Below are 14,711 nucleotides of genomic sequence, written 5' to 3' on the forward strand. Positions count from 1 at the left end.
ACAAGTTGTTTCTTGTTAGGCAACAAAACAATCGGTCATGTATCTACCAATTAAATTGCCCTATTTAGATTTTCATGTTTATTCAACAAGAATCCCAATAAAAACTGCAGCCTACTGAATATTTAGAGGTTTCTCGACCACTCAATTTTGCTTGTTATTCTCTTCTTGTGAATTAACAAGTGTGGGATATTAGTTTAATGTTCTCCTTCTTTAATTCCCTTTATAACCTTTTATAAACGCGGTTTTTTTTGTCACCTCTACAGGTGAGGGAAGAAAAACTCTGATGGAGCCTAAAAAAGATCTACAAGTTATCTGTTTGTAGCACTAAAGGCTTGTTCATTTACACCGAAACTTAAAAAAAAAAAAAATTTGAATTCAAGTTACAATTTTATTTAAGTTTATGTTCTCTTCTAAAATTTGAGTTTGAACTTGAGTTTGAGGTTAAAATCTTAGCTCAAGTTCATCATTCAACTCAAGTTCATAAACTTAAACTCAAGTTAATAAACAATATTTTTTCTATTCTTAAAAATGTCATAATTTTTTCATTTTTATTTCGATTGAAATGATTTTTTTCTATGCATTCACAACGAAACATTCTCGATTTACGTGTATTTTTTTGTGAGATAAAATACTGTATCGAACCATGAACCATAATTCAAATCATGGTTCGAATCTCCTTACCAAACAGACTATAAGTATTTGTTTGAGATCCCCAAGCTTATCACTAGGTTGTTGAACACACTCACTTCCGATATATATTTCTAACGCTCCAACATTTGGATAACTAACATGTTACTGTAAAATTAAAATTGATATATATTTTTATTCTTACAATTAAAATAACTTTTTTCATACTCATCATAACTAATTATTTTACAACAAAATAATTAATCATGCACAATATTCATCAACTTTTAAAATAAATATTTTATATGTAACTCATATCACAAGAGATGAGACATTAATGATAGGAGCTGGTGGTTGTCGCAAATTTATAAACCCGTTTGGTACCTAGATTCGTTCCCTGATTCGAATTGGTTCGTGGTTCGCTATAATATTTTCTCTCATAAAAAATACACGTAAATCGAAAATGGTTCTAATCACATAGTTTGAATCCATGAACTAAACGCCTAAAATTTGAGTTTTTAAGGAACTTAGACCTCTCAAAATCATAAAATGCCTAAAAATAGGTATGACCTGTTTAGTTGTTAATTTAAATTGTGTTGATTTGAACTTTTTTGATTTAAACAGAAAAATCTGAACAACGTGTTCTAAACAATAGTCCGAATTGACGTTTTGTTGTGTATTTAAAATTTTAATTCGAACAGATAATATAATATGAATTAGAGTTTGGATGACAATTGAGAACTGTAATTTGAACTGAAATATAATAATATAATGCATAAGAAATAATACAACATTTTTTAATTTGGCAACAATTTTTAAAAATAAAAAAAAAGATAATGCATAAGCATAATACAACATCAAAAATTTAATTTAAGACAAATTATCTATATACTAATTAAGTTTTTTGTAGGTGTTATTTTTAATTGGGTAGCTTTTCTGACCTCTTTTTAAGTTTTTTTTTGTTGAGTAAAAATTTTCTATATAATAATTAATTTTTTGTAGGTGTTATTTTTAATAGTAAACGACTGAACTGAGTTGGGCGGAATTCCCCAACCAAACAGGAAGTAGTTTATTCTCTCCACTCCTTTTATCGTGAGCTTTTGTAATATAGAATAGAACATACAATCACAATTAATCACAATTTTAATTACAATAACTAATAATTAACACTATTCCACTAAAATTACATCTTACCCATAACATAAAAAAAGACCAACTCCGATTAAAAAAAAGTCCAACGAAAAGAATTTATCCTAAATATATACATATATATATATATATATATTCTAAAAAGAATTGATCAAAATAAGTTAAATAACTAACAAATTATTACAAACAATAAAATAAAAATTACGAAAATAAAATAAAAATTATAATATTGTAGGAATAATTATAATATTGTAGGTACGTAAAATTGAGGCGCTTCGTTTAAGTGGTTTTTGTGAGCTGATAATCCGCGTAATGACACGACGATACGACTTGAAATTCGCACGAAATTAACGAGTTTAGGTTTATCTTAAATATTACGGGTCAAAATCATGTCAAATTTGTGAAACACGATTAAATAACGTGTTATTTTTAAGTTGACCCGTCAACCCGTAATTAAACCGTCATAATATGTTTATTAAACGTGTCATATTTAAATAATACAAATACACAACTCAATTACAATTCGTTTGTTACTTTTTTTTACAAATATATATTTTTAAAAAATATTAATAAAGTAATAGAATAAAAGTATACTGTATACAAAACAAAAACTAAGGAATACGGAATACACATTATTCATCATCTCTGCTAGCTAGGTTTTCCTCTTCCCAGTTCCCACTATTTTCACTCTTTCCACCGCCGCCGCTCATTCTCTTCTCTCCACCGCCGCGCCTTGTCTTCTCTCCACCGCCGCTCCTTCTCTTCACGGTGGCCCTCTCTTTCTCTCAGAAGTCACCCACCCTTGTTGCCCTAGAGCTCATATAGCTCATCAGTGGCGAGCGCCGTCGCGTCCCCCCAGTCTTACCGCCGATTTCAAGCTCCTCAACGGTTGGTTTTCTGTTTCTTTTTCTTTTTTTTTTTTAAAATTTTTCTGTTTCCAGTTTTTGTTTCAAAAGCAAGTCTTTGAGGAGATCATGTGAACGTTTCCGTTTTAACACGATCCTTCATTCCCCTTTTTCTATGATGTGATGAGATTTAATTGATTGTTTTACAAATCTCAAAATGCGTATATTTGGAATGGAAATATTTGATCATTTGGATGCATAATAATGGTTATTGATTTAGGTTATGGAATGGTTGTTATAGTTTGCAAAATATGAGCGTGAGATTGAGACATTGAGGAGCGAGTGGGAACAATGGAGATGCTAAACAGGCCTATTTGTATTTGGGGAAAAGTAGAAAACAGTAGAATGAAAATGAGAAGGACATTTTCGATAAATTGTTGACTATAAAAATGAAATGAGCTTCAATTTTGTTCTTCATTTTTGTTCGAACTTGAAGTTGGGTTAATAGATTATTCAAGTTTTGTGTTTGAAATTCTTATTTCAACTTTAAATTTATGAAATGGAGATTGGGTTTATTTTCGAAGTTCTTGGTACTTGATAATTTATTGATGTTTTTGGAATTTCTTTTATGGTTGAAAATTGCTATTGAACTGTCGCAGAGAGCTAGATGGGTAGGAGGATACTAAATGATGCATTGAGAGCAATGGTGAATGCAGAGAGAAGAAGGAAGTCTGTGGTGGAGTTGAAGCCCATCTCGACGGTTATGTCTTCTTTCCTCAAAATCATGAAGGATCGAGGTAGAGCCCAATATTCTTCTCCTTTTTTGTTATGGATTTTGTTCGTCACTTCCAAAAGATCACAATGTTTTGCTGCATTAACATCTCATTTGTGAACTTTGCTAGCGATGTGATTTTGGATTAGAAAAAATGTGGAGCTTGAAATAGTTTGGAACACATGCAGCATAAATACTTTTGGTGATTTTTGTTTTCATCTATGAGAATAAGGAGTTATTCTCTTTCCATATTCCCATTCAATATTTCTTAGAATTAGCATTGCTACTTTATTTGTTCTAATGTTTAGGTTGGGACTATGTTTTTCTACAAAGTACCACTTTCCTTCTTGGTACGGGCATCTGAAGAACATGGGGTAGAGGGGCTAGTCCAAAATTTTTGTGCTTCAGTTACGAGTTTTTGCACATAACTGGTTACAGGATGACTAGATTTGCTAAGTATTTTCGCACATCTTACCACGCTTTTTATTTATTTATTTATGTAGTTTTTATATCCCTCCCTAGGACGACTTTAAGAATAAAATCGAAGTTCATTTGGTCTTTTGGTCTTTTGCAGATATAGAATGAAATGAATTTTACAGAGCAGAATAATCTTGATATCTAAAGTTCATTTGTTTGCAGCTGTATGTATCTAACTGAGCTTCTTCTTCCAAGTATGCACCTTTATACTTTAGCTGCTTTTGGAGAGGTGCAAGTAGTCACACTGCTTATCTTATTAGCAGCAAGAATAACAAAAGTCGTTGCGCTGCTTTTCTGGAAACCTATAACTCTCTTACCCCTCATTCTCTTTTTCTTTGTTTGCTACACTTTAAGGCCAATCAGCAACATTGCTCTGAATCTTTCTAGCAAAAAAACATCATTCCTCTGAATCTTTCTGGAAAAGATAAGCATATCCTTAATGCTCTTTGTTGTCCATCGATGAATGAATTATGCTGCTGTATTTTTTGATGAGAAAATGAATAATTATTTGATACAAAACCGATCAATTAATCATTACGTCCACAATTTTGTTAATTTGTTCATGTGACAGTGTCCCTGACTTAGATATATAAATTTAGGTTACATCAAGGATTTTCAAGTGTATGATCCCCACAAAGTGGGGACGATAACAGTTCAGCTACAAGGCAGGATCAACGATTGTCGAGCTCTTACTTACAGGCAGGACATTGCAGCAAGAGATATTGAAAGTTACAAAACATCGACGCTTCCAACGCGCCAGGTCCGGTTTGGTTACTTTTGGATTTACAAAATCCCATCATTTTTCCTTTTCTCGTTCGTCTTCGTCTTTGTTGAGAAGGGTTGTTACTACAAGGTCCTTACAAGCTTATAGAAGGGAAATGATTTAATGTCTTTAACCTTTCCTTTTGTGCAGTGGGGTTACGTTGTGATCACAACTCCAGATGGCGTTTTGGATCATGAAGAGGCTATCAGACGTAATGTAGGAGGTCAGGTTCTTGGTTACTTTCACTAATAATATATATATCCATTCTATTTCTCAACCCTTTTAAGTGAATGAGAACTGCAAAATGTGTTTCCTTTTGTATGATGACACTATGCTAGTATTCTTTCGCAAGAAAAAAGGGTGATGTAAGAATAAGGATGATGGAAAACCTGATTAGTGAATTTTTGTTCTCGTGAATTTATTTGTCTGTGTTTTTAATCATAGGCCAAGTGTACGTCATCACAACTAGTTGACTGCAACGTGCAGTTTCCGCCGGCTCAACATGCAAACCGTAAATATATATATATATATATATGTATATCATGCAACGTTGAACACATGGAAGGATTTAATGCAATCCTAAATTGTTTAATATCTAGATCCAATATTGTTCAATTTATCAAGTTTAGGGGTCTGATAATGTAATAAAATCGAAGTTGTGAAAACTGCAAATAAGACGTGCAGTTTCCGCCCGCTCGCTTGTTGGAGATGAGAAAATTCTTAAATCCCAACCCAACACCGTCCAAGTATGCGCGAGTTGGAGGCAGACAACATTTTAACAATTTAACAAGTTGTCACGCAAATTTTCTAATTTTAGTAAGATTACTCCAGATCGATTACGACTTTTCAAATCGGGATCATGTCATGTGAGCTTGTTTGAAGACAAAGATTAAAATTTAAGATGACAATAGAGCACGTCATGTCATGGGTATGAAGGTGTTTCTTTTCAAATTTTAACACATTTTTTTATTGATTTTGTGACATTTTCAAACTTTCTTTAAAAAAAGAAGGGAAGAAGGAGAGTGAGACTAGGGTCTGTTCGGGTTACGCGTGCAAGTCAGTGATTCTATTAATATTATAAAGATAGTTAACTCTATTATCGAAAAAATAAGGAAAACGGCGATGATTTGGCACTAGATATCTGGGGGAGTGGCAAGAGCGGCTGTGAGAAGCGGGAATCCGAATAAAAGGCCGAGCTATAAAGAGCTCAGGTTAGCTCAATAGATCACTTTATTAGCGAGAAGAAATTTTTAAATTTAAATTCTTTAGATAGATATTAGTCCTCCTTTTTCATTCTTTAGGACATAATCTCGCCTGATTTAACATTTCTTTTACAAGTCAGCTGCCATACGGAGTCCTAACTGAAAAAAGTCAAAAACTTTTATTATTTTTTTTGGTTCCTTTTTTCTTTTTTTTTTATTTTTATTTTTTATTTTTAGCTTCAATGAGAGAAAGAAATATCATTCAATGTCATTTTAGACGTACAAGTGGTTATTAAGAAATAAAATGAATCTCAGACATTATATAGACATTGGTCACTTTTGAGAAGGTAAGATTCACAAAGTTTCCAATGATAACCGTGGAAATTTGTGATATTATGTTGTAACAAAACATAATAAGACTCTAAAATGGATTAAAATTTAACAAGTTCCCCACCAAATTATCACTAAAGTGTAACATAAATCCATTGATTCCTATAATATGGACTTGTGGGAGACACAAAGAGCCATTATTATTCCTCATTTGATTTGTGAAATTTTAACTTGCATTATACCAAAAAAATTGTACCAAGATTAAGCTCTGGTATCTATTATAGAAAGATATACAGCATAAGAAGTTATTTAACTTTGTTCACATCACTTTTTTTTTGTTTTTTTTTTTGTTTTTTGAGGTCTAATCATAAGCTAAAAATCTTGAATATTCACCAAGTCAAAATTTAGAAGTTGATATAGGCAGCGATGACCAACCATTTTTACCGCTTACTTACCTCGGAGTTTACAGTAAGCATACAAACAGGAACCAAAGAATCCAAGAGATTGGCCAACAACATTTAGCTGGAACGAAAAGAGGCAAATAGTTCAATAGTGGAAGAAACGAAAATGAAAAAAAAAAGAAGAAAATATTAGAAGATCATGACCCAATTTGTACAAGGGTTAAATGTCTCTTATCACATTTTTTTTTTTATCTATAAATAACGCTCATTTTGATTGTCTTTTTTTTTTTTTTTTGCATGACTGTCACGTCAATAACTATTTAATACAGTAAATAATTACTAAATTACTACCATGACTGGTAATTATTAGAATAACATAACAATAATAATAAAAAATAAGAAAAATGGTAATAAATAGTAGATTTATGAAACTAAATTAAATAAATACTATATTTTAAAATTATTTGAAGTAAATAGTTGTTTACCATATAAATGTTTTGACTCGTAAAAAATAATTTATATGGTAAATAATCTTTATTTACGTGAAAAAAAATCTTTTTATTAATTATAAAAAGAAAATTTATGTAGAAATAAAAAAAATTTACACGTTAAACTACTATTTACTTCAAATAATTTTAAAATATGTTATTTATTTAATTTAATTTTATAAATCTGCTATTTATTATATTTTTGAATTGCTTGTACTGGCTTGGACTTTACCAAATCAAAGGGGGGCCCACCAAACAGCAACCAGCCAAGCCCAATTGTGAAAAGATCTTACAACATGCAAGTAGTGATATTCTGTGATTGGTCTCTGGGCATGAAAATTGACAAAAGATTATGTGGTGCCAACCTAACAACCCAAAAGCTTATAGACTAAAAATGAGGTAAAGCTGACATGAGGTCCAACACTTTATCTGTTATCACTTTTGAGTGACCAATTGAATTAGAAGTCAATTAACAAAAAATGCTTTTTCACTTTTAACTTGTAATCTTCTTATTCCTTTCACATTAAAAATGCTGTATTGGAATTTACTGACGTTATAATCTTCTTGTTTCTTTCATATTAAAAGTGCTATATTGGAATTTAAAGAAAATTGATAAAAATTATTAACTGATCTTGCAGTCATATGTATGGAGATGCCATTTCTTACACCAAATAAAAAAGAGAATTACACCAGCTGGAAAATGGTGAAAGTTAAGTCTACTTGTAGTTGCAACATATTACTGTAATAAGATAAAGAAATATATGATATAACCGACTTAAAATATCTCTGTTGTCTCTCTATTTTTCATTACAGAAAACGGTTGTCCCAAAATGCCTTATATAAGATGAGAATTATGACAAACTAAAACCTGTATAGAATATCTAAAATACCTTGAAAAATTCATGATCCGTGAAAAAAATAAAGGTGTTCATCGCATTCAATCAACCGATCAAACTTACCGGTCCAATCAATTCAATTTATTTTTAGTGGATAACCGATCTCAATTAGATTGGATTAGATGTGAATTCTTAAGAACAGACTTGAATTGGATGAGATGTTAATTTTACTTTCAAAACATCATACCGATTCAAACTTTATATATTATATAAAAATGTGATTTATATTATAGGTCTAAAATTTAAATTCTAGTTTTCTCTTAGATACTTTCTTTTTATGTTTTTCATTATCCTTTTTTGCTAATTTTTTTTAAGTATATCATTTTGTAACTTTATTTTCATTTCTCTAAATTGTTTGTTAGATGTTTAATCAACTTTAAAGTAATTTGGCGTTTATATACTTTTTTGGATTTATGGATATTAATTCTTGCTTTATTTTTTCAACTGTAGCATCTAAGTTTTATAAAAAAGATTTAACAAAATAGGTCGAATAGAAAACTAAAAAATAAATAATGTATAAAAAATTTATTAGTCCAACCCAATCCAAGCCGACCTTTATTGGATTAGATTGGATTGAATAATATACTAGTAATTAGAGTGGATTAGATGTAATTTTTAAAAACCAATCTTAGATTGGATTGGTTGTTATATGATCAAAACATGTTGAATTGGATTGAATGAACACCCCTCGGAAAAAGTGAAAAATAATTATAAGACTCAACATAATAGAAGGTGAGAAATGAGAAGTATACGCACCTTCAAATTACCACAAATATTCTGTGTGAGTGCTGAATTGAGTGTGGTATTCCAAAATACACAGTAATTTATCATGAAAGCCATAATACAGGAAAGAAGCATCACGGCCTGCGAAGTGATCGGTTTCAATTAATTCAGATGGGACTTATCAAGTAATTCTTTTATTTTTCTCTGAAACATAAAAAACATAAATACCAACATTTCTTAATACTGCGAGACAAATGCAGACAATAGTAAATTAAGGAATTTGGTTATGTGGGAGTGAAACCCATGTTAGTTCCATGGGTAGAATTATGGTTGAATTTTTTAGTTATTTGGGAAGAAGTTTGAACTATACGATATGCATCTTATAAGGGGTGGGTTTTTTCAATAGAAACGATTCTTAGGAAATGAAATTGACATTAAAATATTATTTCGATAGCAAGATTTTTGAATATAAATAGTTTTATCAATTTGTCCCTAAAATTTTTCACAATGGCCAAGTTATCCCATGAACTTTTATTCACTTAAAATAAACGAAGTTTTATATAGTGTCCCTAAATTGTTGATGATCCTTAAAAAAATTAGGTTATATAAGCTTGATTGAAGAAAGAGACTTAAATTTTAGATGATGATTAGAGCATGTATCGTGTTATGTGGTATAACGGTGTTTTCTTTTAAATTTTACCATCGTGCATTGATTTGAGGGCACTTTACAATATTTTATTAAACTTAGGCTTAATTTTGCTCAACCGTAGTTCAAGGGGCAACTTGCTAATTCATCAAAGTTCAAGTAAACCTATGAGAAGGACATTTTCGATAAATTGTTGACTATAAAAATGAAATGAGCTTCAATTTTGTTCTTCATTTTTGTTCGAACTTGAAGTCGGGTTAATAGATTATTCAAGTTTTGTGTTTGAAATTCTTATTTCAACTTTAACTTTATGAAATGGAGATTGGGTTTATTTTCGAAGTTCTTGGTACTTGATAATTTATTGATGTTTTTGGAATTTCTTTTATGGTTGAAAATTGCTATTGAACTGTCGCAGAGAGCTAGATGGGTAGGAGGATACTAAATGATGCATTGAGAGCAATGGTGAATGCAGAGAGAAGAAGGAAGTCTGTGGTGGAGTTGAAGCCCATCTCGACGGTTATGTCTTCTTTCCTCAAAATCATGAAGGATCGAGGTAGAGCCCAATATTCTTCTCCTTTTTTGTTATGGATTTTGTTCGTCACTTCCAAAAGATCACAATGTTTTGCTGCATTAACATCTCATTTGTGAACTTTGCTAGCGATGTGATTTTGGATTAGAAAAAATGTGGAGCTTGAAATAGTTTGGAACACATGCAGCATAAATACTTTTGGTGATTTTTGTTTTCATCTATGAGAATAAGGAGTTATTCTCTTTCCATATTCCCATTCAATATTTCTTAGAATTGGCATTGCTACTTTATTTGTTCTAATGTCTAGGTTGGGACTATGTTTTTCTACAAAGTACCACTTTCCTTCTTGGTACGGTCATCTGAAGAACATGGGGTAGAGGGGCTAGTCCAAAATTTTTGTGCTTCAGTTACGAGTTTTTGCACATAACTGGTTACAGGATGACTAGATTTGCTAAGTATTTTCGCACATCTTACCACGCTTTTTATTTATTTATTTATGTAGTTTTTATATCCCTCCCTAGGACGACTTTAAGAATAAAATCGAAGTTCATTTGGTCTTTTGGTCTTTTGCAGATATAGAATGAAATGAATTTTACAGAGCAAAATAATCTTGGAAGGAACCGTCAGAAAGCCCTAAAAGCAGCCCACCATTAGATGAGCTCGAGAGATGACTTGTAAGCTATAAAAGGGGCAAAACCCCTGAGAGAAGAGGAGGATGCATCTCTATTTTGTGTAACTTGTAAGAACCAAACAAGAGAAATATAATACAGTGAATGTAACTTTTTTTTCATAAGGGTGAACTACTATAAAATTTCTGTGCGTTTTTATTTTCAGGAGCGTTATCACACCTTCTTCACAATACATCCAAAACACCAATTCGAACTCTAACATAATCAGTTAAATCACAAGTTTTAAACCGGTAACCCAACGGGTTACCGCGGGATAATCCGGTACGGTTTTGTTGGCGAAAATCGACCGTCAACAGTTTTCATTTCTATTTTGTCTTTAATTGTGCCAAACGTCATTTTAGAATCGTTTTCATTTTCTTTTTTTAAAAAAATGTGAAAAACAAAAACAAGAACAAGAACAATTCCAAACATGACATTTGTTTTCCATTTTTACCCTTTTTTGAACAGTTTCTTTCTCTGTTTTTTTTTTCCCCAATTTCTTCTCAAATGATCCGTTTCTGTTCGTCTCTCTCTCTCTCTACTGTCTTTCTCTCTCTCACAACCTCCCTCATCGTCCCAATCAGAGCAACAAACTCCACTATATACCAAATTCTGAAACGGAAAAAAGGTTAATATTCCAGTATACAAACAAGCTTCAAAAATTACAACAAAAATGGATTTACAGTATCAAATTTTCAGCAGAATTCTCTCATGGTGGTCGAAAACCGTCACACTCCGGACGGCTAGTCGAACTAGACGACGGCGAGCACAAGGATCGTCGGTGCATTGAAGTAGAAATTCTAATTTGGCTTAGCCTTTTTATCCTCGTTAACTTATTTAGATCTAAGTGGGAACCCATTTGAGAATATACCTTCAAGCATCATACAACTTCATCGGCTGGAAACACTTGCCATTCAAAATTGCAAGAAGCTCCCATCTTTGCCACAACTTCCATCGTTTGTTAGCTTTCTTTTTGCAAGTGGATGTACTTCTCTGGAGACAATATCAAGTTCGGGGTGGTGTGTGACTCACCCTTTCATTTTATTTGAGTTCAGAAAGTGCTGGAAACTAGGACAAAATGGACGCAGCATTTTAGATGATGTCTTCTACAGAGTTAATAAATTGAAATTGGTACGTCATACAATTACAGTATGTTATCCGGGAAATGAAATTCCAAAGTGGTTCAAGCATCAGGACGAGGGGATTTCAACAACTATGAAGCTTCCCCATGGTTGGCATAATTCTAATTTGATGAGTTTTGCCATTTGCATTGTTGCTCCAATAATCCCAGCAGGCGCAGGCTCCTATTCTTCTGAGTACTATCAGTGTGTGCGAATTATGTTTGACTTGCATTTTAAGTAGGCCATCTACTTAAAATTGAAAACCTTGGGCCATAAATTTCCCATAAATTGCCGAAGGATGGTGGTTGTTAACGGTGAAAACTAGTTAACTTGGAATTAAACTTTTTTGAGAACATTCACAGTCATTTCTCACGAATAAATCAAGAAAATAAAAGTGCAAAAAGATTAAGAACGCAAACATTTATAGTGATTCGGCATAAATTTTTTATTTATGTCCACTTATAGATGCACTAGTACTCTTTGAATTACAATCTCTTGTGTAGTAAAATTGTGCGTGAAAAACTAAATGAAGGATTCAGGCTCTATTTATAGGCCTCCCTCACATCGGAGATTCTTATCTCTAATTTCCGGGGATAATTTCCTTATCCTTAATTTTCAGGACTTGACGGTTGTGTTTTCATATATAAATGACCGGATTTGAGGAACTATCCTTATCGACTATCTGGTTTTCAAATTCAGATCTCGACAGTTGTTGTAGCTTATCATTTCCTGATTTAGTGGGATTTAATTTGAATATGACTAGGTTGATCTCTCGACGTCGTGGCCTTCAAGACTAGGGAGAGTTTCTCGACCCATATCTCTTCTCCTGTAAGAGCTGTCCTCGGCTCAAGGACATTTCATAGATCACAAACTCTTCGTCGTTAATGGTTAGCCCTCGACTGAGAATATCTCGGTGCATAAGTGTCAGAGGGATTGTCGATCGCTCAGCAACAGTGGTTATTTTGAACCATTTCAACACTCTGTAACGAGCAGAAGAGAACAACCTTCAAATTGAGAAGAGAATTCATTGTAAACGGCACAGGCAAGTGGAGCCAATGCGTAAAAGTGATTCAATTTTCTCAAGGTGTTTAGTTTATTTATTCCCATCAGAGCCTCAAAGTGTGGCACAGTACACGATGGGATGCAACTTAACTTACTTGCAACGTGTTCAACAATCTGCTTAACTAGTTTCGGCTCATGCCTAGCAAATAGAAGACAAATAAGTAGTAATTAATTAAGAGATAAGATCCCGTAGGAATTATTAAACGAGCAAATTCTATTTTACCTTTTTTTTTTTAGAATGAATTGAACTCTGTTGCGAGAGAACTAAAGAAGAGAAGGTGCTAATTACATTAACAGGCGTAGCCGCGTAGAAGTAGTAATTGTTGTGAAATAAAAGTCTTAAGAATTAATTTTGATGCTATTTTTTTGTCCTCAATGGTTCATGAAATAATCATGTTTGCTATAGATATCCGCGCTAACATCATTAAAAACAGGGGTTTGATATTCAACTAAAAAGCTTGACAATTGACACCACCCCCTCCAAAACTTTGCGTTGGACTTGTAGCTTTAGATTCTTATAAATTAAAGTGGATAAATTTAAAATTATTTTTATTTTATGTATATTTTTTATAAAAAAAATATTATAAAAAATTTTGAATTATAATTCAAAAATATAAACGAATATAAAAAAATAAACATCTTAAAAGTTTTCAAAAGTTGAAGCATCAAAATTAAGGAAATGAAAAGTCACTTGGAAAATTATTGTTATGATGCTATCCAACGGAAGAAATTAGGATCTTCCTTTTCCACTTTTCTTTATGAATGGATGGATCTCTATTAAAAAGTCTTCGCCATACTGAAGACTCTTCAATGTGCATGTTCCGAACATAGATATCCAAAAAAATAATAATAAAATGATTTATGATTGTGACCGTCTTTCTTTACTTTTCTTCGTTGAACAAGTCATATTTCTGGAATAAGATGAAGAAGTTAGAGGCGTGTTTAGAATAATGATTCAATTCATTTCACCGATTTAAATTTAGAATTCAAGTTTTATTACAGTAAAAAATTCTCAGAAACAGTCACATTTAATTTTTTTGTTACAGTAAAAAACTCTCACATAAAGTCACATATCAACTCAAATTAAAAACTCGAATCAACGAACTAAATGGGTGTTTTTAATTTTTTTATTTAAATAAATTTAAATTTTTTTAAATATAATTTTTTTAAGTACTATTTAAATACTAATTAAAAATTTTTAACTTATATTTATCTTTTTTTTACTACTTAAACACATAATCATTGGATGGATCTTGGAAAATAAAGGAAATAAATATCCAAGAAAATAATAATAAAATGATTTATGATTGTGCATATTTCGTGGAATAGGATGAAGAAGTGAGAGGCGTGTTTAGAATCATTATTAAAAACAATTTTTATGAATGAGACGTTTAATTTATGAATTATAATTATGTGATTAAAATTATTTTTAATTTATGTGTATTTTTTATAAGAAAAAATACTGTAACGAATCATGAATCATAATTCAAATAAAAAAATGAATTTAAATACCAAACATTCTTTAAGTAAAAAATAAAAAAGAAAATAAAATGACGTTTATTTAATAAATATTTTAAAAATTAAAATAATTAAAATAATTTTTTATAAAAAAATTAAAAATTATTTTTATTTTTTAATATTTATTAATAATATTATAATATATTAATTAATAAATACAATTTTATTTTTTTATTATAGTCAAAATAATCTCTAAAAAAAAATTATTACTGTTTTAGTGAAATTAATCACCCTAAAATCACCTTTCACATTCTTCTTTTCATTTGCAATCCGAAAAGCTTGATTTGATTTCTTCCATGCTAGGGCAGTTTGGGAGTCTCTTTCCGGTGACTTCTTCTCCGTATGAACGGGGTTTTCTTTTGTTTGTCTACAGAATGCTATTTTTTTAAAAAAAAAGAAAAAGAGTAAAAAGCAACAACATTCTAAAAAAAACATTTTTGAATAAAAACTAAAATCAGATTATATAACCATAATGCACTTTTGTTGGGGTGGAG

The 14,711-nt window shown here is 31.2% G+C and overlaps 1 protein-coding gene across 2 annotated transcripts; it reads left to right on the forward strand.

Annotated features, from left to right (window-relative positions):
- Positions 1-2,397: 2,397 nt before the first annotated feature.
- LOC21396997 (40S ribosomal protein S15a-5) lies at positions 2,398-5,163 on the forward strand. 2 transcript variants are annotated; one of them, XM_010114147.2, is made up of 5 exons: positions 2,398-2,664; positions 3,281-3,418; positions 4,470-4,630; positions 4,784-4,856; positions 5,078-5,163. In XM_010114147.2, exons 2-5 carry the CDS (start codon positions 3,289-3,291, stop codon positions 5,104-5,106), a joined length of 393 nt encoding a protein of 130 aa, XP_010112449.2. In that variant the 5' UTR covers positions 2,398-2,664; positions 3,281-3,288; the 3' UTR covers positions 5,107-5,163. The 2 variants fall into 2 exon arrangements, with proteins under 2 accessions (XP_010112449.2, XP_024031858.1); XM_024176090.1 differs by lacking the exon at positions 5,078-5,163 and having other exon boundaries at positions 4,784-5,050.
- Positions 5,164-14,711: the final 9,548 nt, after the last annotated feature.

This window comes from Morus notabilis, unplaced genomic scaffold (genome assembly GCF_000414095.1).
Source record: "Morus notabilis unplaced genomic scaffold, ASM41409v2 Scaffold1568, whole genome shotgun sequence".
Classification (NCBI taxonomy): domain Eukaryota; kingdom Viridiplantae; phylum Streptophyta; class Magnoliopsida; order Rosales; family Moraceae; genus Morus; species Morus notabilis.